Source organism: Schistocerca americana, chromosome 3, assembly GCF_021461395.2.
Source record: "Schistocerca americana isolate TAMUIC-IGC-003095 chromosome 3, iqSchAmer2.1, whole genome shotgun sequence".
Classification (NCBI taxonomy): Eukaryota; Metazoa; Arthropoda; class Insecta; order Orthoptera; family Acrididae; genus Schistocerca; species Schistocerca americana.
The window spans coordinates 225,498,925-225,523,453 of NC_060121.1; the positions used below are offsets into that span (position 1 = coordinate 225,498,925).

Sequence of the window (24,529 nt, forward strand, 5' to 3'; positions counted from 1 at the left end):
GTTACTGTTATTATTATTATTACTATTTATTTCCTTTTGGTTGCATTTCCTACACTTCACAGGCTCCCATTTTCTGCTGTTCTACTTTTAACATTCATTTGTACTTTCTGTGATATTTTACCTTACATTTTTACCATTTTCTCCTTTTTAATCTTGTTTAGTTTATTTTGGTAAACATTATTATTAGTTTAGGAAAAAAATCTGACCCTGTAATAAGAATTCTCAAATGTGTTCATTACGTTTGGGGCCACACAGTTGCAGACAGGCTTTTGATTTTATAATTACTTGATTTCCTACTTACTGTAGGTTCCAGTTCCCTATAAAAGACTATAGGCAAAAACTAACTGCTCTTTATTTTTTTCCAAAAATAAAAAGGCAAAGTTTAATTAGGTGGTTTTAAACCAGCAACATCCCAGTGAGATATGGAGAGAGATGCAAAAGATGTTTATCTAAGTTGAAGATAATGAAAATGATATCATAAGCATAGTTCATCCAGTTCTGCTCATGGGCAGAATATCCTAGAAACTAGTGCAATTTTAGCTAATTTTTGGTGCTGTAGCTTCACTCATTCATCGAAGAATGAATATATAAGAAATACTAAAACCAGAACTTCAACAATGTCTTTTGCATTGCACATTAGAGAGCATTTCACACAATAATTGTGCATGTTCCAGCCACTAAGAATATGAATGACTCTAAATATACATCAAGAAATATGTCCAGAAGTGAAAACTGTCCACACACTTCAAAAATTCTTTTATCTGTTGAAATATGGGGACCTATAAAAATATGTTTTTGTACTGTAATATTAATGAGATTCTTGTGACAGACTACAGCAATGATAAAATTTATTTCTGACCCATCAGTTCATGCTTTCATAAATTTCTGTACATCAATAACATCTTGTTACACAGTTGCAAGAAAATTGTGTCCAGCCTGGGACTCAAACTTGAACACCGTCTTTCATGGACCATCTAAACAGCCACATGTACAATCTAAAAGTTGGAGCTTTCACTATAAAAACGAGAAGCTTGCACTACCCATGAGGCAAACTTGACTGAATTGTTTGGAAAAGAACTGCCCACAGGCAACATATGTACATCAAAATCCTGATAGCTAATTCAGCAGTCGGGACTTGTCACACAGCACATACTCCAGTGAAGAGTACAAAAATTTTGTACCCTCTATACTGCTGCATGTCAGTATTACAATAGTACACAATTATGTAATTATGAAACTGCTACAACTATGTTTCCTCATGATATTATTTTCTCCATTTCCTGTCATGTATCACAAGTTTCAGTGCTTACCAAATGTGCTTGAATCTCTCTCATGTATATTACTCAGGAATAAAAAATTTTGGCACACAAAACTTTTGGATGACTTGCTCAGAGTGCAAGTAGAAATTTTAGGCATTATCCTGTAGGTTCCAAACTAAATTAATCTCTTACTGACTATGGGCATGTTTAAGACGACAAAGAAAATAAGATTCACCACTTATATCATAGATGATACAATGAACACATCTTATACAAGATAACAGTTTAAGAGCACACACACATGCATACTTCTCTTACTGAATATCATGAACTTACATGATCACAGATTTTGTTGGTTTGTCACATAGACAGAGAGATTTAGATATCAGAATCTTCTTGTTGTACAGTAATAAATTTCCTAAATCCATTATATACTAGCACATAACAATAATGTAATATCACAAATATGGAATAAAATCCAACAAACTGATTCAACTAATGAAATCAAATTCAGCAAAGTAAAAGTAACATTATTAAAGTTCACTTAGTGAAGCTCGAATAAAAATAATTTTTTTTGTCAAGATGTCAAACAAGACGTTACTTTTAAAGTAAATATTTCATAGAGCTGCCTGTAAATAAATATGGCAATAATACTGCAATGAGTGATAGTGAAACATATTTCTACATTAAAATAAATATAGTGACTAACTACTCTGCATTGTCTGCAAAAACAATTATTTTACAAATGAGTATTGTATTAGATACAACAGTCATCATGAATAAACTCACACATTCTTTGTCAAGTGAACAGCCACATAATATATCATTGTTTAATGTACAAGCACTTGCAAGTACATAGCAACAAATAAATAATAATAAAAATCTATCAACTAAACTGACATTATTGCCTAGGCACTGTACTTATCTGACTAATGTAATCTCAGTTCAGATTTGGCTAACTGCAAGTTTAGCTTTCACAACCTCAAGATCGAAGTCAGACACTATAATAGAATTTTTCATTATTACTTTTCCTTCAGTTATCTTCTCTTTTTCTTAGACCGGCGACTTTTCTTTATTGACTGTGAAGAAGTATTTCCAGTATCACTTCCCACTTCATCGTCATTAAAAATTACACTCTCTGACACTGATTCAACCTGGGAATCAATCTTATGGGGAAAGAGTGTTTTTTCCAAATTATCTGGGACCAGCCCTGATGGCTCTTTTACACAATCATTGTAATCATCTCTTAGTGTGATACTATCATCTATAGATTCTGAAGTGTCAATAAGAGATAAAGAAGTTGTGACAACTTTCTTCTTGAAGGTATGATCAGAAATATCTTCAAAGTGTGAGTTATTGGATACCAGTTGCTTCTGTGTAATTCCATCTGGAGTTAGAATTTCAGTATTTATTTCTTTGACATTAGAAACTGGGGACCAACTCTTTTGAGGTGGTGGTGAACTATTTGTGAAATCACATTTTTCTGCTTTTAAAGAAACTGCTTCCCCTGTAGTGCTGTCACTGTTTTCTAATTTTGTAGACGAGCCTGAACTATCTGATTTACCTGGCTGACAGTATTGCTTATCTTTGGGAGGTGTAGCTACAATTTTGCTCCATAACTTTGGAGAAGGAACTTCCACAGTTTTATTAGTTGAAATATTTCTGTCCTCCAGATTTAACACCTGAGACTCAGTTTCTGTCTTTGTGGAATCAGTCTGGCTTTTACGAGAACCTACTTTGGCAGCAGAAGGCCCAACACTGCTGCTGAATTCTGTTTTGAATGTAGAAACAGAACTGTGAATATCACCAAAACTTGAATTTCTTAAATCTAAACTTGGAAGTGTGGACTTGTTTTCAAGCTGTATCTGTGATTTTAAGTTACAAAAATATTCCTCTTTACTGCTATGTACCAAAATATCTTCTTGCTTTACAGGTGCAAGATATGAATCATTAACTTCTTCAGTTGCCTGTCTATTTTGAGTTGTCTCTGAATTTTTTTTCCTTGCATCAGAGGTCTCATTTTCTTTTTTAGCAACAATGTTTGTTTTTACATTCTCCAAGGCAGGACTGTCAGTATCTGTAACTTCCAACATCTCAATAGTTTGACTACATTCTTCATTACAATATTTTGATGTAGTATGAGAATCCATCACACAATTTTTCTTTGATTTCATATTAAAATCCATGCTATCAGTGTTCATTTGTCTTTCTGTGATACTATCTAAGTTTATTCGCTTGTGATTTTTTTCCTTTTTTTGACTACCAGCTATAAGGTTTCTTTCTTGTTTTGTAGATTCTTGTTTCAACTTTGATTTTTTGTTATTTGTTGACTTAACCACATCTCTCATCAACAATTCATTTTCCAAACATGTTTTATCAGACAGATGTACTCTCATTTGCAAACAATTTTTCTCAGTAGATGCACATGAAAGATTCTCTTGTTTACTTTTCTTGCAGTTAACCCTGTCCGTAGTCATATTACCCACAGCAACAACTGCATCATTAATGCAAGCGCCTACTTCATGAACATTAGGCTTCACTATTGTTGGCCAATGCATGATATTTTCTTCCTCAGAGCCACTGTTATTCACGTTCCTCACTGATTTATATGACACCATGGTGGTTCCTTCCTCATCCGAAGGCACGGACACTGTTATAACTGTTCCCACAGGGTTCACAATTTTTTCGACGGGAATTGAACATCTCTTGCCTATGGGGCTGCTTCTGTTTCCAACGACCATTCTTCTTCCTTTGAACAAAGAAAAAGCCAGAGGCAGGTGTTTCTAAATTGTTGTTAATAATGGAAAACACAATTTTCAATCTAGAAAATTTATAATGACTAAACTATTTAGTTGTACTACGCATTACAAAACAATAACAGAATACATTTCTGAATCTATTTTAATTACATGATGCACATGACTGTAGAAATTTGGAACACTTGACATTTAGTAAACCTGTCTCTGGCTAGTTCTTGCTCAGTAATGCCATTTACCAAAGAAGGCAGTTACTTCAATAAACACTACAACAATAGTCTACTGAATCCAGAATGATTCCAAGAAACAACTTAATTTAAAAATTAAAAATAAAAATTCTTGAACAGCAACAGGTGCTACAGAACTAGCCTACACCAGTCTATTTACTTAAGATACATTATATTAAATTAAGTTGAAAATTACCTGTGTCTCGAATAGCTACTCCAGGGCTTTCCATCATGGCATCTGCTAGATCTTCTCTTAATTGTATTTCACCAGGACCTGCAGAACCATCTGAATCCACACCATCTCCACCATACACTTCCATTAATCTTGGTGACTGCTCATAACTACCTGCAATACAGTGACTGAGTTAAAATTTCAAGTTAATTATATCAGTAGTAACAACTTCAGGTAAGAAAACTTATTTCACAACATTATAGAATACTTCAAGATGTTGCAGTTATAACTCACAACTTTCCACCATATAAGAACAGTAGTATGAAATGATAGAATAAATTGTCACACACACGCACTGAAAGACTTCTTCCACATTTTGGTAAACAGCAATAATACAGAAAATTAAAGGTATATCTAAAGATGCTCTACCAACTTTTTATCTTTGTACCATCAATGAATGAAATGGAAAAATACTGGTGAGGATGGAGGTGGGAGGGGTGGAAGCATTAATGCTGACACTATATATGATAGCTTGTTGAGTGGAGTATAAATGTAACAGGTACAGATGTTTTACTTGAATTTTAAATAATTTATAGACTGTACATTAATATATATTTATGTATATATTTTTTAAGTTTTTGTCTGGCTGAATACATAAGCCTATGCAACTTTTCAGAAATCCATAAATAGATATGAAATTATAGTATATTTTTTATTTTCTGTTACATCTAAAATGTTTTGTAAATTATATGTTATACACATAAGAAAACGGGAACTCGAATCAAACATCGTACAAAAATAAATTTACTGGAAGCATCAACCTTTGTTTGTCCAAGAAAAGAATAAAACAACTGAACAAACTATGATGAAGAGAAACAAGCAATAATTCAGCAAAATTTCATAGTCTCCTAGTAACTCATTCTTTCATTTATAACCAGTTTATTAAAAAAAGGTCAGGCTGCACTTTACTAAGTATTACACTAAACTACAGAGGAGCTTTATCACACTGGAATTGCAGAAAAAATTAAAAAGTTGAACAAAAATCCACATATTTCAATAGATTCCATCATGAAGGTGAATTCTGAAAAACGTGAGTGAGTACACTGACAAGACAAGTAGATGTCAGGAACTAATTCAGTACACAATATTAACAATTAATTATCATTAAATTATTATATTATATTTGTGCTTAAACACATAATAAATGGAAATAAATAAGCAGGAAACCCATCTATTTGCTAACTTGATTCTGTATTATTTTTGTGATTTGCTTTGCTTTTCCAGGCCCCCCTCCTCTCGTTTGCTTTTGTCTCACATCTATGCAGGTCGGCATGGTTACACCAGAATTTGCAAGGTTAACTGAAGGGTTGGCCAGGAACACTTCATGTCACCAGCCCATTACTGCCCTTGGGGGAACATATGCACACCAGCTGTTTGTGTGTAGTGTTACCCATATGGAAATGTGTGGACAATTTCTAAATGCTTGAGAATTGTGTAACTGAGGTGGGTCTTGGATACTAGCCCAGTATTCACCTTGTCAGATGTGACAAACCACATACAGTCTGCCGGGAACACTAGCCTTCAATGTTAAACTGCCGGGAGGATTCAGTCAGGGAGCAGTAAACCTGCAGGAATCCCTGAAACACCATGCTAACATATGCAGCTAATTGGGCAGGTATCTTTGTGATTGGCTTATAAGGTAAGTTTAACTTTCTTTTGAATTTACACTAGTTCCTTATTCCTTGCTGCAGAAAACTTGTTCACGACCTTAAGAACAGTATATAGAATTTCCTGTGAATATTGTGTTTGTAAACATTATGTATCATTCTTATTGCTCACTAACGTGGAAAAAAATAGATGATTTACTTTATTTGTATTACCCAAAAATCAAAGTCTTTATAGAAGTTAAAGTACGCACAATGAGCCAGTATCATCATCCTCACATTAACACTATAAGATACACAAAACATAAGAAAAAACTGTAAGCAATAGTCTCATGTGTGACATTCAGCTTATTTTAATTTAAAACTGTAAGATGGGAAAGTAAATTTTATCCCTGCCTAGAGGAACAAAAAAATAAGTAGCTCATGTCTTTTATATTTTCAAAAAACGTACAATTCCGAGAACAGAATATCAGTTATGTCTCAAGTTATTTCAAGCGATCCATAAAAACCAAATGAAAAGTTTCATTCCAAGGACATTATTATGTTTATTCTTTATTGCACAGTGATGGCAGTTAAATACCATAGTCTAGTCACTGATTATAGTAAAATAGAAAAACCAACACTTTTCATTTCATTTATTATATTATTTTTATTATTATTATTTTCTTTCTGACAAGTGTCAGTGTCAGGCAGAGTGATGTAATATAGTACATGTTACACAACATGTCTAAAGGAATAATAGCTACTTTACAAAGTTAGATAAAAAATTAGGAATAATAGACATACTACTTGATCCTGATTCAATTAACACTGGTACTATAGGTCGAGTTCCTCCAGTTGAAATGGGCATGTTCATTGGATTGGATCGTGCTGGTCGTGATCCAGTTCCATTGCCTATATCCACAGCTTCTGCCTCCAGTAAAGAGAGGGGAGTGCTAAAGCAAAAAAAGGGAAACTTAGGTTTGTGATTTTATCTGCTAACCTACCTATTTACTTTACATATTACACTACATGGATAATGCACGTGATTCATACTTGATCTCTTGCAAATAAAATAAAATTTTTAAAAAAGTAAAAATTTTATTTGTCTACAAATAATAACCCAAAGACTTTGCTCCTTTGAAGATAATTCTATATTATACACATAGTGGCATCTTAGTAATTACAGTTCAAACTGAAGAAATACACAGAGCAATAATGAGCATGTCTTGGAAGATGGAACAAGTAGTGATTCTACACTTTCTTTACATCACTCCTCTATCAAAAGATAGCCCCAATGTGGTTTATAAACTGCACGAGGGATGACTACACTTCCAGGAGCAATTTTCCCTCTGCAGTGGAGTGTGTGCTGATTTGAAGCTTCCTGTCAGCTTAAAACTGTGAGGAGATCGTGACTCAAACCTGTGACCATTACTTTTCATTAGAAAGTGCTCTATCAACTGAGCTATCGAAGCACAACTTACAACCCGACCTCACAACTTTACTTTGACCAGTATCTTTTCTCCTACCTACAAAACCACTCAGAAGTTGTTCTGCATAATTTTGAGGACTGGCACTCCTGGAAGAAAGGATATTGTGGGGAATTTGGTGGGTCATGATTTTGGCTTTGATAACACAGACAGTATAGCCCACAAAACATATAGATCCCAGGTTTAAGTCCCAGCCCAGTTCACGGTTTTAATTTCTCAGGAACTTTCATATGATTACAGTACTCATCCACTAAAACACCAAGCACTGAACAGAGCCATAACAGACTCAGGGACTTATTTTCCTAAGTATGATTCAAAACAACAAAATAAAGAAACTATTAATAAATTTTTCTTTTTAAAATTCAGTCTTGATCACACCACGTATGCTACAAGAACATAGGTGACCGGTTTCGGTCATTTCACATGACCATAATCAGACCTGTAATTTAATTTAGAAAGTAATAGGAACCTTACTAGACTGACGATAAAAAATGACAAAATGCTTATAAGGATAAAATACAATAAGACCTGTTATACCCATGGATTCCTTCGAAGATGGTATGTGGAGCACTCTTCTCAGCTGCTGTGATGTCAACTGGTGCCAGCAAGTGACGGGCATACTCTTAAATACGAAGAAGCTCCACCTACCTCTTCTCCCTCTACCTCATGTCAACCAATCAGTGTAAAACGGGTTCACATAATCGTCAAAACGTAGAAAAACAAAGTACAATAATAATATTATGAAATATAACTCCATTTTTAATAAATCAGTTTTATGACATTTTAAAAAATGTATGTAATATCATACCACTCTGCAGCTGATCATTCCATTATTACATATATCTCCAGTGCCAAATAAAGTTAATATAAGACAGACAGACTGACTCTAGCATAGGTGTATACTTGCAGTCGAGTCACAACTCACATATCGATATGATGCCGCAATGCCAAAGACCTTCACAACATCGCTGACTTTGAAACCATTGTGGTAGTACAGCCTTAGCCCATAGAGGGCACACTGAGTATACATAATCTGTACAGTTATTTTAAGCTTTTAATTGACATTTTATACAATATTTAAGTAGTTCCATGGTTGTAAAGAGATATTTTATACATAACTATTTGCATGTTATTATTGTACTTTGCTTTTCTACATTTTGACGATTATGTGAACCCGTTTTACACTGACTGGTTGACGTGAGGTAGAGGGAGAAGAGGTAGGTGGAGCATCTTCATATTTAAGCGCATGCCCATCTCTTGCTGGCACCAGTTGACACCACAGCAGTTCAGAAGAGTGCTCCACCTATCATCTGCGAAGGATGCCATGGGTATAACAAGTCTTATTGTATTTTATCCTTATAAACATTTTGTCATATCTTATTGTCAATCAAGTAAGGTTTCTATTACTTTCTAAGTTTAATTACAGGTCTAATGACGGTCAGGTAATATGACCGCAACCGGTCACCTATGTTCTTGTAGCATACGTGGTGTGATCAAGACTGAATTATAAAAAGAAAAGTTTTTTAAAAATTTTTAATCATTGTTCCAAAAATGTTGATTAAAATTGTTCAAAGAAACTATTACTCTTTTCTTGACATGATGGTCGGAGTAGAGAGGATATAAAATGTAGACTGGCAATGGCAAGAAAAGCATTTTTGAAGAAGAGAAATTTGTTAACATCGAGTATAGATTTAAGTGTCAGGGAGTCGTTTCTGAAAGTATTTGTATGGAGTGTAGCCATGTAAGAAAGTGAAACCGGGAGTAAATAGTTTAGACAAGAAGAGAATAGAAGCTTTTGAAATGTGGTGCTACAGAAGAATGTTGAAGATTAAATGGGTAGATCACATAACTAATGAGGAGGTATTGAATAGAACTGGGGAGAAGAGGAATTTGTGGCACAACTTGACTACAAGAAGGGATCGCTTGGTAGGACATATTCTGAGGCATCAAGGGATCACCAGTTTTGTATTGGAGGGCAGTGTAGAGGGTAAAAATCGTAGAGGGAGACCAAGAGATGAATACACTAAGCAGATACAGAAGCATGTAGGTTGCAGTAGGTACTGGGAGATGAAGAACATTGCACAGGATAGAGTAGCATGGAGACTGCATCAAACCGGTCTCTGGACTGAAGACCACAACAACAACAACAACAACAAGAATCGAATTAAACAGGTTTGATAAAAGTAAGAATTATACAAGTGATGAACAAACTAGTATAATACTTAAGGCTTAATCATAATCAGGGAATGATATCGGTAGGCATAATACAGTAAGTTTAAAATAAGATGCTAATTTATTTAATGTATGTGATATCATGATCAACTTTTGACTGTAAAATCATTTACTTGCGCTAACCAATACTGCAATTTTAGATATGTGGCCTTTATCAAATGGAAAAATTGCAAAATGCAAAAAACAGTACACATGCAACACACTGACAGGTTTCAGATAGGTTATATAATGGTAAGACATAGATTTAGGAACCAGATTTTAAATTGAAAGACATTTCCAGGGGCAGATGTGGACTCTGACCACAATCTATTGGTTATGAATTGTAGATTAAAACTGAAGAAACTGCAAAAAGGTGGGAATTTAAGGAGATAAACTGAAAGAACCAGAGGTTGTACAGAGTTTCAGGGAGAGCATAAGGGAACAATTGACAAGAATGGGGGAAAGAAATACAGTAGAAGAAGAATGGGTAGATTTGAGGGATGAAATAGTGAAGGCAGCAGAGGATCAAATAGGAAAAAAGACGAGAGCTAGTAGAAACCCTTGGGTAACAGAAGAAATATTGAATTTAATTGATGAAAGGAGAAAAATATAAAAATGCAATAAATGAAGCAGGCAAAAAGGAATACAAGCATCTCAAAAATGACATCGACAGGAAGTGCAAAACGACTAAGCTGGGATGGCTAGAGAACAAATGTAAAGATGTAGACGCTTATCTCACTACGGATAAGATAGATACTGCCTACAGAAAAATTAAAGAGACTTTTGGAGAAAAGAGAACCACCAAGAGCTGAGATGGAAACCCAGTTCGAAGCAAAGAAGGGAAAGCAGAAAGGTGGAAGAAGTATACAGAGGGTCTATACAAGGGTGATGTACTTGAGGACAATATGAAAATGGAAGAGGATGCAGATGAAGATGAAATGGGAAACATGATACTTCGTGAAGAGTTTGACAGAGCACTGAAAGATCTAAGCCAAAACAAGTCCCTAGGAGTAGACAACATTCCATTAGAACTACTGACGGCCTTGGGAGAGCCAGTCATGACAAAACTGGTGAGCAAGATGTATGAGACAGGCGAAATACCCTCAGACTTCAAGAAGAACATAATAATTCCAATGCCAAAGAAAGCAGGTGTTGACAGATGTGAAAATTACCGAACAATCAGTTTAATATGTCACAGATGCAAAATACTAACGCGAATTCTTTACAGAGAAATAGAAAAACTGGTAGAAGCCGACCTCGGGGAAGATCAGTTTGGATTCTGTAGAAATATTGGAACACGTGAGGCAATACAGACCCTACGACTTATCTTAGAAGCTAGATTAACGAAAGCCAAACCTATGTTTCTAGCATTTGTAGACTTAGAGAAAGCTTTTCACAATGTTGGATGGAATACTCTCTTTCAAATTCTGAAGGTAGAAGGGGTAAAATACAGGGAGTGAAAGGCTATTTACAATTTGTACAGAAACCAGATGGCAGTTATAAGAGTCGAGGGACATGAAAGGGAAGCAGTGGTTGGGAAGGGAGTGAGACAGGGTTGTAGCAATAAAGGAAACAAAAGAAAAATTCGGAGTAGGTATTAAAATAGACGGAGAATAAATAAAGACTTTGAGATTTGCCGATGACACTGTAATTCTGTCAGGGACAGCGAAGGACTTGGAAGAGCAGTTGCATGGAATGGACAGTGTCTTGAAAGGAGAATATAAGATGGACATTAACAAAAGCAAAATGAGGATAATGGAATGTAATCAAATTAAGTCGGGTGATGCTGGGGGAATTAGATTAGGAAATGAGACACTTGAAGTAGTAAAGGAGTTTTGCTATTTAGGGAGCAAAATAACTGATGATGGTCGAAGTAGAGAGGATATAAAATGTAGACTGGCAATGGCAAGGAAAGTGTTTCTGAAGAAGAGAAATTTGTTAACATCGAGTATAGATTTAAGTGCCAGGAAGTTGTTTCTGAAAGTAATTGTATGGAGTGTAGCCATGTATGGAAGTAAAACATGGGCGATAACTAGTTTGGACAAGAAGAGAATAGAAGCTTTCGAAATGTGGTGCTACAGAAGAATGCTGAAGATTAGATGGGTAGATCATATAACTAATGAGGAGGTATTGAATAGGATTGGGGAGAAGAGAAGTTTGTGGCACAACTTGACTAGAAGAACACTGAGACAAATTTATCTTGTAGGTGTCTTTTCAAAACAAACTTTCACAATATGTAAATTTATAATCAAAAAAAAATTAAAAAATCAACAGAAAAAGTAGTGATGGACACAGTTGTAATTCTAGAGCCACAAATTAATCTAATTACTCTTCAGTGTCTCAGAAGATGTTCAATATGCAGCCAAATTAACCTCTGATCATTTGCCACATATATAATACGTATGACAGATAACAAAGCCAATTTTACTTCTAAGCTGAAATCTTTACCATCAGATCCTCCTGCAGACAATTTTTTAAATTAAAGATTAGTACTATGTATACTATAGAAGACAAAGACATTTACCTTGCCATAAAACTTAAGACATTTCATTAGTAACTTGAATAATATCAAGGATGAATATGTTTCTTTCTGTTATATTTAAGCCACACTACTATTTCGTAATATGTAAATAATTATTATGCATCCAAATACACAAACAAAACATGTACATTCTATTCCATAAACTGACTTCTTCTACATGACTGAAGTGCTAATAATCAAGAGACCAACAGCAACTGCCATTTATGAGTGCATCAGTTACGTACTAACAAGGGAACCTCCCCATCACACCCCCCTCAGATTTAGTTATAAGTTGGTACAGTGGATAGGCCTTCAAAAACTGAACACAGATCAATCGAGAAAAGAGGAAGAAGTTGTGTGGAACTATAAAAAAAATTAGTAAAATATACAAACTGAGTAGTCCACGCGAAGATAGGCAACATCAAGGAGTTTACGAGCTCAGGAGAAAAGATACAGGAATCAACAGGAGCATTTATTGACCAATCAAAAGCATTGGACATGTTGGATCATAAGATTTGCTGTCAAGGTTTGAAAAATACAGTATTCGAAGTCTGTCCAACAACTAGATCAGTTTCTTCCTGCACAATCGTAAGCAAGCAGCACGCATCAAGTGCACAAAGATCAACTTAAAAAACTATCTTTCAACACTTTTCAGACTATAAAGCAATTAAATATGGTGTACCCCAAGAATCAATAATGAAACCCTTTCTTTTACTTCTGAACATAAATGATCTAAACTTAAATGTGAATGCACATAATACTATCATATTTGCAGGTGACACAACAATTCTTCTACAAGGGGAAAGTAAAGAAGAATTACAGCAATCAGTAAACACTGTTGCAAAAGACTTAGCATCTGGGCATAGAACAATCACCTTGTAATAAATAGTAAACAATCTATTGCACTAAAATTCCACAATGCTCCAAACAATGATATTTTATCTTTATCAATGATGAACCAACTGGTAACAGTACGGAAACCAATTTATTAGGAATATGGCCGCAAAGCAATATAAAGTGGAATAAACAAATTGAATACCTTAATGCAAAAATAGAGCAAAACATGCTACCTCCTTTGCTAACCAAACCTGTTGTAGTGAGGAAATAGTAATGAATGCATATCATGCCTTCTTTCATTCTCACCTTAACTATGGGTCAGTTTCTGGGGAAATCTAAATCAGCTATCAGCACTTTCAGACTACAAAACAGGGCTATTAGAATCAGGTTTGGATGCAAACTTCGAGACTCATGTAAACCTCTATTTAAGATCTCTGGTATTCCTCCTTTAACATGTACCTCCATTGAGGAAACTCTTATATTTTATAAAATAAATGTATTGAGTAAGGACTGCAGATTGAAAAGGAAAGGAAAGGAAAGAAAGGAAAAGAAAAGAAAAGAACATGATTACTTTACCATACAAAACAAAAACTTACTTATGACTTAAATCAACAATCCTTGTGCCAAAACTGCACTTTCCACATCGGAGTTAAACTTAATAACAAACTTCCTGATAACATAAAATCAATTACTGAGGTCAAAATCTTTGGGAAACCTTTAAAGTCATATTTACAACATCACTGCTTTCACTCAACTGAAGAATATTTTAATTTATGAAGTGTGCTATGTAAATACTTAACATATTAAGTGTATTATTTTAATTTTAAGTAAGTATGCACAGAAATCACTTTCACCTGTATACTTATAAACTGACTTGTCCAATTTCTTACGCATAAGATGCTTCCACAGACAACAGGACCAATAAAATACAATATACAATGGGTTATGGAATCTATGTAATTAAATGGCTAACCTTAGACACCAGTCACCCAGTGCCAGTTGCAGGTTGCACATCTAACATCTTCCAGAAGCACCAAAACTTTGATTTTCAGTATTACATACAGTTGCTAACCGAATTTAGAAACTTACACTGTTCCCATAATCTGCTCATTAAGAACTGTAATCTTTATTGAGCCAGTATTGGAGAATGAGAGCACCTAGTGACTTCCAACAAACTCTATGAGTAATATCAAACATTTTCAAAACACTCCCCACCAAATGATGAAAGGAAAAAAGTTTATTGTGTACTACATTTTTGCTGTTCAAGCAGAAAAACTGGTGCATCAAGCATAATATTCCACTTTATTACTCCTTTACTATTATCTTTATTTGCAACACATTTTGCAGAGTCCACATATGAGGTCTATTCAAAAAATTCCAAAATATTCGTAATTTCATTCCAATGGTGCGTTGGGGCAAAATGTGGTTGGCATCCTAGTACACCCCTGTGTTTAATGTGTAACTAATGGAAGTTTCACTGTTGTATGTCTGTTAGTTATTGCCCAGTGCTGTATTGAGTAGAACATTGTATCATACAGTTTGCGAATTTCAAGACAGCAGAGTTAGAAAGAGCAACATGTCTGCATAAAATTTTGTGTGACACTCAAGAAAACCTTTACATACACACACCAAATGAAGCAGGAAGCATGGTGATGAATGTTTAAGCCATACTAGGTGCTAGAAATGGTTTACACAATTTAAAAATGGCCGGACAGAAGTTAAAGATGACCCTTGTCCACGATGCTATTCAGTGTCTACCAATGATGCTAAAGTCAGGAACGAAATGAAATTGCATGTGCCAATCAAGAACTGCCTGACTGAGAGATTGCAGAAGAATATAACATTTCAGTTGGATCATGTCATGAAATCCTGACACAGTATCTTGGAATGCATTATGTTGCTGCCAAGTTTGTCCCATGGCTTGCAATTCAAGACCAGAACAATCATTGCCTCGTAATCTGTGAAGAGCTTCTCGATCACACAAATGAGAACGAGGTGTTCCTTAAGAGAATCATAATTGGTGATGAGACGAGGGTCTATGGTTATGATGTTGAGGTATTGAAAGGATAAAGATTTGCGATGATAGACGAGATAGAAGAAAATTCGCAGATGGTGCTGCATGCGATCCAGCAAAAGACATACCAAGACTGCTTCTGGAAGTGGAAACAGTGTTGGGAGCAGTGCATCAATTCTGAAGGAGAGTGATTCAAAGCAGTCCATGCAAAACTAGCTTTTGTTTAATATGGAGCACAAATTACACACTCTGTACTCATCCAGTGTCTGATAATGAGAACACTCAGTGACTTCCATCAAACATTTAAATAGTTTGAAATGTTTTCTAATTTTTTTTCTTGCTTACAAGGTGTTATGACAGCCTAAGAAGGGAACATCCCCAACTTGACCTCATATTTAAAGGAGAACAAAGGACAATTGCAAGACATCAGCCCCAGCAATTGATCCCATGCAAAAATTTGGCCAAAAGTACGGACAGAACACAGTTATGGCCTTCTGAAAGTGCAACTTTTAAACTTTCACATGCATTGGTTATTTGTCAATTGCTCCACCCCACTGCATTTGCCTAAAGCCTCAGTGAGAAATACTGTACAGCAACATGACAACCAGAGCCCTGTTATTCCAGAATGTTGCAGCCAGGGGAAGAGGAGGGGAAAGGTGAACACATCTACCTAACATGTTTTGAAATCTTGTTTGAGAACACATTCTATGTGAAAAGTACTATGCAATATGACTAGTACATAATATGTCAACCTCACACATGTATATGATCCATTATATTCTAAAAATGTTCATGTATTAATGTTATTCTGCACCTTTATATTTGCCTCAAAATCAAAATGAATAAACCTAAGCAACTGGAGAAGTATTATGGAATGAAACTAATCATCTTTTCTTTACAATTCAGTCATGCCAATCACACTAAAGAACAGAGCACCTCCTGCAAAGGTACTTCCCGGTAACAGTGCTAACTTTAATGACCAAAGAAAATAACGCATAACAGCAATATTAATAATTACTTAATGCTACACAACTTCTTTAATGACACACTCATTCATTTCACCCATTTTCACAGCATTTGTGAACTGCAACATCAAAATGTTCAAAGCAAAACGACCTCTGGCATCAAATACAGGTTAGAAACTGCTCATTTTGACACAACAACAAAAGCATGTTGCCAATGTCAAAATACTATTCCACAAATCTCTTACTCACTCTACTTTATAGTACTTTGTGCTCGGCCATTAAGCTCCTGTATTGGGATGGAGTAAGTGACAACCTGCGCACATGCATGTTTAAAAACTGTCACATGGATGTTTAAAAACTGAATTTTCGGCAGGTCATAACTGCATATTGTCAGAATTATGGCCCAAATTGTTTGGAGGGATCATACGCTGGGGCTGATACCTTTCTAGTGCGTGTTTTTCTCCTAAAATATGAGGTCAAGTCAGTGATGTTTCCTTATAAGACTGAAACCAACCACAAAAAAATATATCATCACACAGCTGTGTGTTATGAATTCTTCCAAGACAGTTGCTTAAGTTACATGTTGCAATCATACCATACTGAAACTGAATCTTTTCAACCATGTTTATCATTCTACATTTGTTCCATCCATGTCAAAAAGACAGATTGTTTCAAATTAAATATTGTTCAAAAGTATAAATAAACTAGGGGAAGAAGAAACTGACTTTCAAAACCAAAAACTCTCTTTAGGAATTAAGAAGGGAAGTCTCCCAAGATTTTGGGTCAGCGAAGACACAGTAGCTGAAGATGTTCAAATGTGGAGATTGCTTTCTTATATGTGAAGCAAGCAGAATGTGCCTGCTCTTCATTTGCTCCCTCAACCTTATAAATATGTACTGTTTTAGTAACGTTCTAGAGTCAGGAATTCAGTATGCATATAACATTTCTTTTCTACACCTACATTTACACTCTGCAAGCCACCCAATGGTGTGTGGCGGAGGGCACTTTACGTGCCACTGTCATTACCTCCCATTCCTGTTCCAGTCGCGTATGGTTTGCGGGAAGAACGACTGCTGGAAAGCCTCTGTGCACGCTCGAATCTCTCAAATTTTACATTCATGATCTCCTTGGGAGGTATAAGTAGGAGGAAGCAATATATTCGATACCTCATCCAGGAACGCACCCTCTCGAAACCTGGACAGCAAGCTACACCGTGATGAAGAGCGCCTCTCTTGCAGAATCTGCCACTTGAGTTTGCTGAACATCTCTGTAACGCTATCATGCTTACTAAATAACCCTGTGACGAAACGTGCCGCACTTCTTTGGATCTTCTCTATCTCCTCCATCAACCCGACCTGGTACGGATCCCACACTGATGAGCAATACTCAAGTATTGTAAGCCACCTCCTTTGTTGATGGACTACATTTTCTAAGGACTCTCCCAATGAATCTCAACCTGGCACCCGCCTTACCAACAATTAATTTTATATGATCATTCCACTTCAAATCGTTCCGTATGCATACTCCGAGATATTTTACAGAAGTAACTGCTACCAGTGTTTGTTCCGCTATCATATAATCATACAATAAAGGATCCTTCTTTCTATGTATTCACAATACATTACATTTATCTATGTTAAGGGTCAGTTGCCACTCCCTGCACCAAGTACCTATCCACTGCAGATCTTCCTGCATTTTGCTGCAATTTTCTAATGCTGCAACTTTTCTGTATACTACAGCTTCATCCACGAAAAGCCGCATGGAACTTCCGACACTATCTACTAGGTCATTTATATATATTGTGAAAAGCAATGGTCCCATAACACTCCCCTGTGGCACGCCAGAGGTTACTTTAACATACGTAGATGTCTCTCCATTGAGAACAACATGCCGTGTTCTGTTTGCTAAAAATTCTTCAATTCAGCCACACAGCTGGTCTGATATTCCGTAGGCTCTTACTTTGTTTATCAGGTGACAGTGCGGAACTGTATCTAACGACTTCCGAAAGTCAAGGAAAATGGCATCTACCTGAGAGCCTGTATCTAATATTTTCTGGGCCTCATGAACAAATAAAGCAAGTTCGGTCTCACACGATCGCTGTTTCCAGAATCCATGTTGATTCCTACAGAGTAGATTCTGGGTTTCCAGAAATGACATGATACGCGAGCAAAAAACATGTTCTAAAATTCTACAACAGATGGATGTCAGAGATATAGGCCTATAGTTTTGCGCATCTACTCGACGACCCTTCTTGAAAATTGGAACTACCTGTGCTCTTTTCCAATCATTTGGAACCTTCCATTCCTCTAGAGACTTCCGGTACATGGCTGTTAAAACGGGGGGCAAGTTCTTTCGCGTACCCTGTGTAGAATCGAATTGGTATCCCGTCAGGTCCGGTGGACTTTCCTCTGTTGAGTGATTTCAGTTGCTTTTCTATTCCTTGGACACTTATTTCGATGTCAGCCATGTTTTCATTCGTGCAAGAATTTAGAGAAGGAACTGCAGTGTGGTCTTCCTCTGTGAAACAGCTTTGGAAAAAGGTGTTTAGTACTTCAGCTTTACGCATGTCATCCTCTGTTTCACTATCATTATCATCCCAGAGTGTCTGGATATGCTGTTTCAATCCACTTACTGATTTAATGTAAGACCAGAACTTCCTAGGATTTTCTGTCAAGTTGGTACATAGAATTTTACTTTCAAATTCACTGAACGCTTCATGCATAGCCCTCCTTACGCTAACTTTGACATCGTTTAGCTTCTGTTTGTCTGAGAGGTTTTGGCTGCGTTTAAATTTGCAGTGCAGCTCTCTTTGCTTTCGTAGTAGTTTCCTAACTTTGTCATTGAACCACGGTGGGTTTTTCCTGTCCCTCACAGTTTTACTCAGCACGTACCTGTCTAAAACGCATTTTATGATTGCCTTGAACTTTTTCCATAAACACTCAACATTGCCAGTGTCGGAACAGAAATTTTCATTTTGATCTGTAAGGTAGTCTGAAATCTGCCTCTTATTACTCTTGCTAAACAGATAAACCTTCACCCATTTTTTTATATTCCTATTTACTTCCATATTCAGGGATGCTGCAACAGCCTTATGATCACTGATTCCCTGTTCTGCACTTAGAGAGTCGAAAAGTTTGGGTCTGTTTTTTTTATCAGTAGGTCCAAGATGTTATCTCCACGAGTTGGTTCTCTGTTTAATTGCTCGAGGTAATTTTCGGATAGTGCACTCAGTATAATGTCACTCGATGCTCCGTCCCTACCACCCACCCTAAACATCTGAGTGTCCCAGTCTATATCTGGTAAATTGAAATCTCCAGCTAAGAGTATAACATGCTGAGGAAATTTATGTGAAATGTATTCCAGATTTTCTCTCAGTTGTTCTGCCACTAATGCTATTGAGTCGGGAGGTCAGTAAAAGGAGCCAATTATTAACCTAGCTTGGATGTTGGGTGTAGTGTTGGCTCAAGAGCCAACACCGTGTCGCTACAGGAGGCCGAAATGCACGCATCTAAATACACGCAGACCGGCGTGAGGTCTGGAACAGGACAATGTGTTGAGAATTGCAATAAACTACGAAATTCTTGTAATACTTAACTTTAATCCATAATTGTAGAACATCTCTCTTGATGATACATGCTTCACATAATAAATATCAATTGAATACGGCACCTTGCTAGGTCGTAGCAAATGTAGCTGAAGGCTATGCTAACTAGCGTCTCGGCAAATGAGAGCGTATTTGTCAGTGAACCATTGCTATGAACGTCGGCTGTACAACTGGTGCGAGTGCCAGTACGTCTCTCTAGACCTGCCGTGTGGGGGCGCTCGGTCTGCTATCACTGACAGTGGTGACACGCGGGTCCGACGTATACTAATGGACCGCGGCCGATTTAAAGGCTACCACCTAGCAAATGTGGTGTCTGGCGGTGACACCACATTCCTCCCCCGCAAATCGGCGTACGGTTGTGTTATAAGGCTTCCGCCCGCCTGGGGAGGACCCCATGTTGACGTATGCGACGAGGTGGGGAGCCTAACAACAGGCGAGGCTGTGCCACCCGCACCCGGCCATTTGGTCCGAGGGGAGCTAGGAAACGCCTGAAAACCTAGTCCAGGGTGCACATCAACATGCAGTGTATGCGCCCGTAAAGAGACAGGAGGGGCCGAAGGGTCGACCTCCATTGCGTCGGGGCACCCGACGGGCGAAGACAACATCTGGTCCGGAGCGGGCAAGAGTTCCATGTCGGAGGACAGCTGGTCACGGGAAGCGATCGGCGGCGCGTGACCCAGGGAGGTGCCCGGCGGTTGCAGCGCTCTTGAGCCAACACTACATTGGGTATAACATCCACCCATAATAATTCACAGGAACTATCCACTTCTATTTTAGTACAGGATGAACTACTACTAACAGCAACAAACATGCCACCACCAGTTGCATGCAATCTATCCTTTCTAAACACCGTCTGCGCCTTAGTAAAAATTTTGGCAGAATTTATCTCTGGCTTAAGCCAGCTTTCCGTACCTATAACGATTTCAACTTTGGTGCTTTCTATCAGCATTTGAAGTTCCGGTACTTTACCAACACAGCTTCGACAGTTTACAATTACAATACCGATTCCTGCTTGGTCCCCACATGTCCTGACTTTGCCCCACACACTCTGAGGCTGTTGCCCTTTCTGTACTTGCCCGAGGCCATCTAACCTAAAAAACTGCCCAGTCCATGCCAAACAACCCCTGCTACCCATGTAGCCGCCTGCTGTGTGTAGTGGACTCCTGACCTATCCAGCGGAACCTGAAACCCCACCAACCTATGGCGCAAGCCAAGGAATCTGCAGCCCACACGGTCGCAGAACCGTCTCAGCCTCTGATTCAGACCCTCCACTCGGATCGGTACGAAAGGTCTGCAGTCAGTCCTGTAGTCAAGGCTGCAGATGGTGAGCTCTGCTTTCACCCCGCTAGTGAGACTGGCAGTCTTCACCAAATAAGATAGCCGCCGGAAGCCAGAGAGGATTTCCTTAGATCCATAGCGACACACATAATTGGTGCCGACATGAGCGACCACCTGCAGATGGGTGCAGTCTGTACTCTTCATGGCATCCGGAAGTACCCTTTCCACATCTGGAATGACTCCCCCCGGTATGCATACAGAGTGCACATCGGTTTTCTTCCCCTCCATTGCTGCCATATCTCTAAGGGGCCCCATTACGCACCTGACGTTGGAGCTCCCAACTACCAGTAAGCCCACTCTCTGCGACCGCCCGGATCTTGCAGACTGAGAGGCAACCTTTGGAACAGGACAAGCAGCCATGTCTGGCCGAAGATCAGTATCAGCCGGAGACAGAGCCTGAAACCGGTTTGTCAGACAAACTGGAGAGGCCTTCCGTTCAGCACTCCGGAATGTCTTTCGCCCCTTGCCACACCTCGGGACGGGCTCCCACTCTACCAGGGGTGAGGGGTCAGCCTCAATGTGGGCAGTATCCCGGGCAGCCACAGACGTAGTCCGATCAGGGGATGCATGGGGCAAGCTGGCCGTCCCCGACAAACCCCCGTCCGGACTCCCGCAGTGATGTTCATTGCCAACAGCCTCAAGCTGTGTGACTGAAGCCAACACTGCCTGAAGCTGGGAGCAAAGGGATACCAACTCAGCCCGCATCAGAACACAGCAGTCGCTTTTATGTCCTTGTCAAGCAGTAAATATCAGTATGGAGTCCACGGATAATATTAGCATTTCAGTGCATTAAGCACATACACTTCTCACTAGCAAAGGCTACCAGAAGCCTCTGCTCCACTAGATCCTATAAAGATTGTGCCACAGCAAGATGTAGCCACTTTGTCTGCCTGAAGCCTCTAGTTTTTCATCAATAGTCAAATGGTAATGACCCTCCTATTGTACCTGGTCTTGCTTTGGTTACTATTTGACTTTTACTCACTGGCTTACACTGACTTTGGCTTGGTATTTGTTATAGACTCAGTGTTGCTGAGTACTGTCTCATTGTCGCTGACAACCTTATACATAATACATATGTTACAAGGTCAGTGACGTGATATGGATAATGAGGATTGTGCTCCATATGTATTATGCGCTAGAACATAGATTAGAGTTGCTGGAAATGTAATGGCAGCAGCAGCTAGATCAGCTGCAAAAGCAGTTTGACAAACAACAGGACAGCTGGAATACCTAACATTGCAAGGAGTATCAATCTGACCTACCTCACCTGCAGCGTTCACTTGGTTTAACATATTTTCCATCGTTTCCTGCTGTATTGTGAGGCAAGTAGTTTGGGTTTAGGCAACATTTCCAGCTGGCTGATTGAATATTCTGGTTAGAAAACTATACAGCAGCTGGAAGACTGAAATTCCCATAGAAAAAAGGGCAGACATGGCCACACTGTGGGGATTTGCTCTCAGCTGTTACCAGGCCAAGATGGCAAGCATATAGCAGAATTTCAATAAGGCCCTTAGGTTAGCTAGTAGTTTCACTTTGTCCACCAGACTGGAGCTGACAGATCTGTTAGCTCTAATCTAAGAAAAGCAAGGTTTAGGATGGAGTAACAACGTTTTCTGAGTGTAGTAGCTAACTGTGCTGGAGTTTGCCGTTCAAGCACACCGGTTGGCACTAGGTAACACTGCATAGCAGGCGCTGAACTAAGTGTGCCTATGACAAGAGAAGACATGACATGCCCGCAGGCAATGCTTCAATAACACCCCCTGCCATCGACTGAGCCATCTCAATTGGTCAATCTCTCAACCAGTATCTCAGTACATTGCACCAGGACTCAATTCGCATTGCACCCCAATAAATCGCACTGTGCTCTAGTCTTCCACAGTGATAGTTGTTGCCTTGCATCTTAGCTAGTTATGAGAAACGTTAGTCATTGTATATAGTTGTGATATGGACACGGACAAGATTCAAGAAGTTAAGTACTCATTTGTTTTCTGTAATAAAGTGTATTTTAACACCACGTGCTTTTGTGCTGTAGAGAGAGGAAACTGGGCATCAACCTATAATCCAGTGATTCTATTTGCTGATTTGTTCTTGTTGGTGCACGTTTTACCTGAGGGGAGCTGCAGAACTTATCTCTTTCTCTTTTCAGAGGCTTTGCACATTGCTTTTATATTTGTCTTTTCATATTTTGCTGTAATTTGTTAGCATGGCTACCCTCCCCCCTCCATCCCCTGCCCCTGTGCCTCAGCTGCAGACTCTCCTGCTCTGTAACTAAATCAGATTTTTCAGTTTAAGATCCAGCAAATCACCACATTGCTGTCTACTGTACAGCAATTGCTTGCCGCACTAGCTGATTCAGCTGCCCAGCTGACCAACCAACCAATCCAACAAATATTTCACTGTTTTGGAACTTTGATGAAAAAGAAGAAGAATGGCTCGAATATCTCACCCAGTTCCAGGCCCACTGTCAAGTCCATCGAATTCAAGATACTGTGAAATCCATTATTTCCTGTCCGTCGTGGGAACCCTTGTCTTTTGCTCACTTCAAAAACTCTTCCCTATGCCATCTCCCAACACACTCTCCTATGATGAAGTAGTAGGTGCACTAAGTCAGTATTCTGAACAGCAGGCTCCGATCGCGGCAGCCATATTTCAATTCTTTCACCTTAAGAAAAAGCCAGAACAGATGTACCATCAGTGGTATACTGACTTATAAGGTCTCACTATGAAGTGTAAATTCAAGTGTAGTTGTGGCAACTTTTATACTGACATGATGATCCGTGATGTGATCACATACAACGTCCCTCATAGCAAAATTAGATATCAGATTCTCAAGTACTCAGATCCTTGGCTCCATCAAATGTTGTAAATATTACAACAATTCCATTCTGGTGTCATAGCTGCCAATAAATTTGATCAGGTCCCAATTTGTTGGGTCAAGTTGCCTCTTGCCCGCGACCGCCCTAATAAGCCACCACAACAGGTGCGCATGCAGACGCACAGACAGCCTAGTAAACAAGTAACCATGCCTGTAAATCTAGTGAAGTCTTGCCCTCATTGTTTTGTTTGTCATAAGTGGCAAGACTGCCTATGTGATATGTTACTAATGTGGAAAGAAAGGCTACATCCAGGCAGTTTGCTTGCAATGGCAAAAGAACGCCAATTCTGCCTGCTCTCACAATAAGGGGCCTCATACACATTCTATCAATGTGGTGTTTTGAAAGCCGAGTACAGGTTCTAGCAGTACTTCAAGTAAGGTTATGCCCTCACCTCGGTTCAGTGCAGTGCGATGCCATTCCAACAAACTATTTGTAACACTACAAATTGCTGGCCATTGGGTTGATTTTCAATCGGACACAGGTGCTCCTATAACTTTGCTTAATCATGCCATGTATGAACAGTTAGGCTCACCATGACTGCCAAAATCTTACATGCATCTCACTACATATGACAGACACGAAATCCCAGTTCTTGGACAGTGTAGTTTGTCTACCA

The 24,529-nt window shown here is 38.3% G+C and overlaps 1 protein-coding gene across 2 annotated transcripts in view; it reads right to left on the bottom strand.

The window, feature by feature from the left end:
• Positions 1–1,828: 1,828 nt before the first annotated feature.
• The window catches only part of LOC124605637 (breast carcinoma-amplified sequence 3 homolog), a 119,911-nt gene continuing 97,210 nt past the window's right edge, over positions 1,829–24,529 (bottom strand). For both annotated transcript variants that reach the window (XM_047137456.1, XM_047137455.1), the window contains exons 10-12: positions 6,865–7,013; positions 4,439–4,588; positions 1,829–4,008 (exon numbers count right to left, since the gene is read on the bottom strand). In XM_047137456.1, coding sequence (XP_046993412.1) covers positions 2,297–4,008; positions 4,439–4,588; positions 6,865–7,013 — 2,011 coding nt within the window. In that variant the 3' untranslated portion in view covers positions 1,829–2,296. The remainder of the gene's footprint in view (positions 4,009–4,438; positions 4,589–6,864; positions 7,014–24,529) is intronic.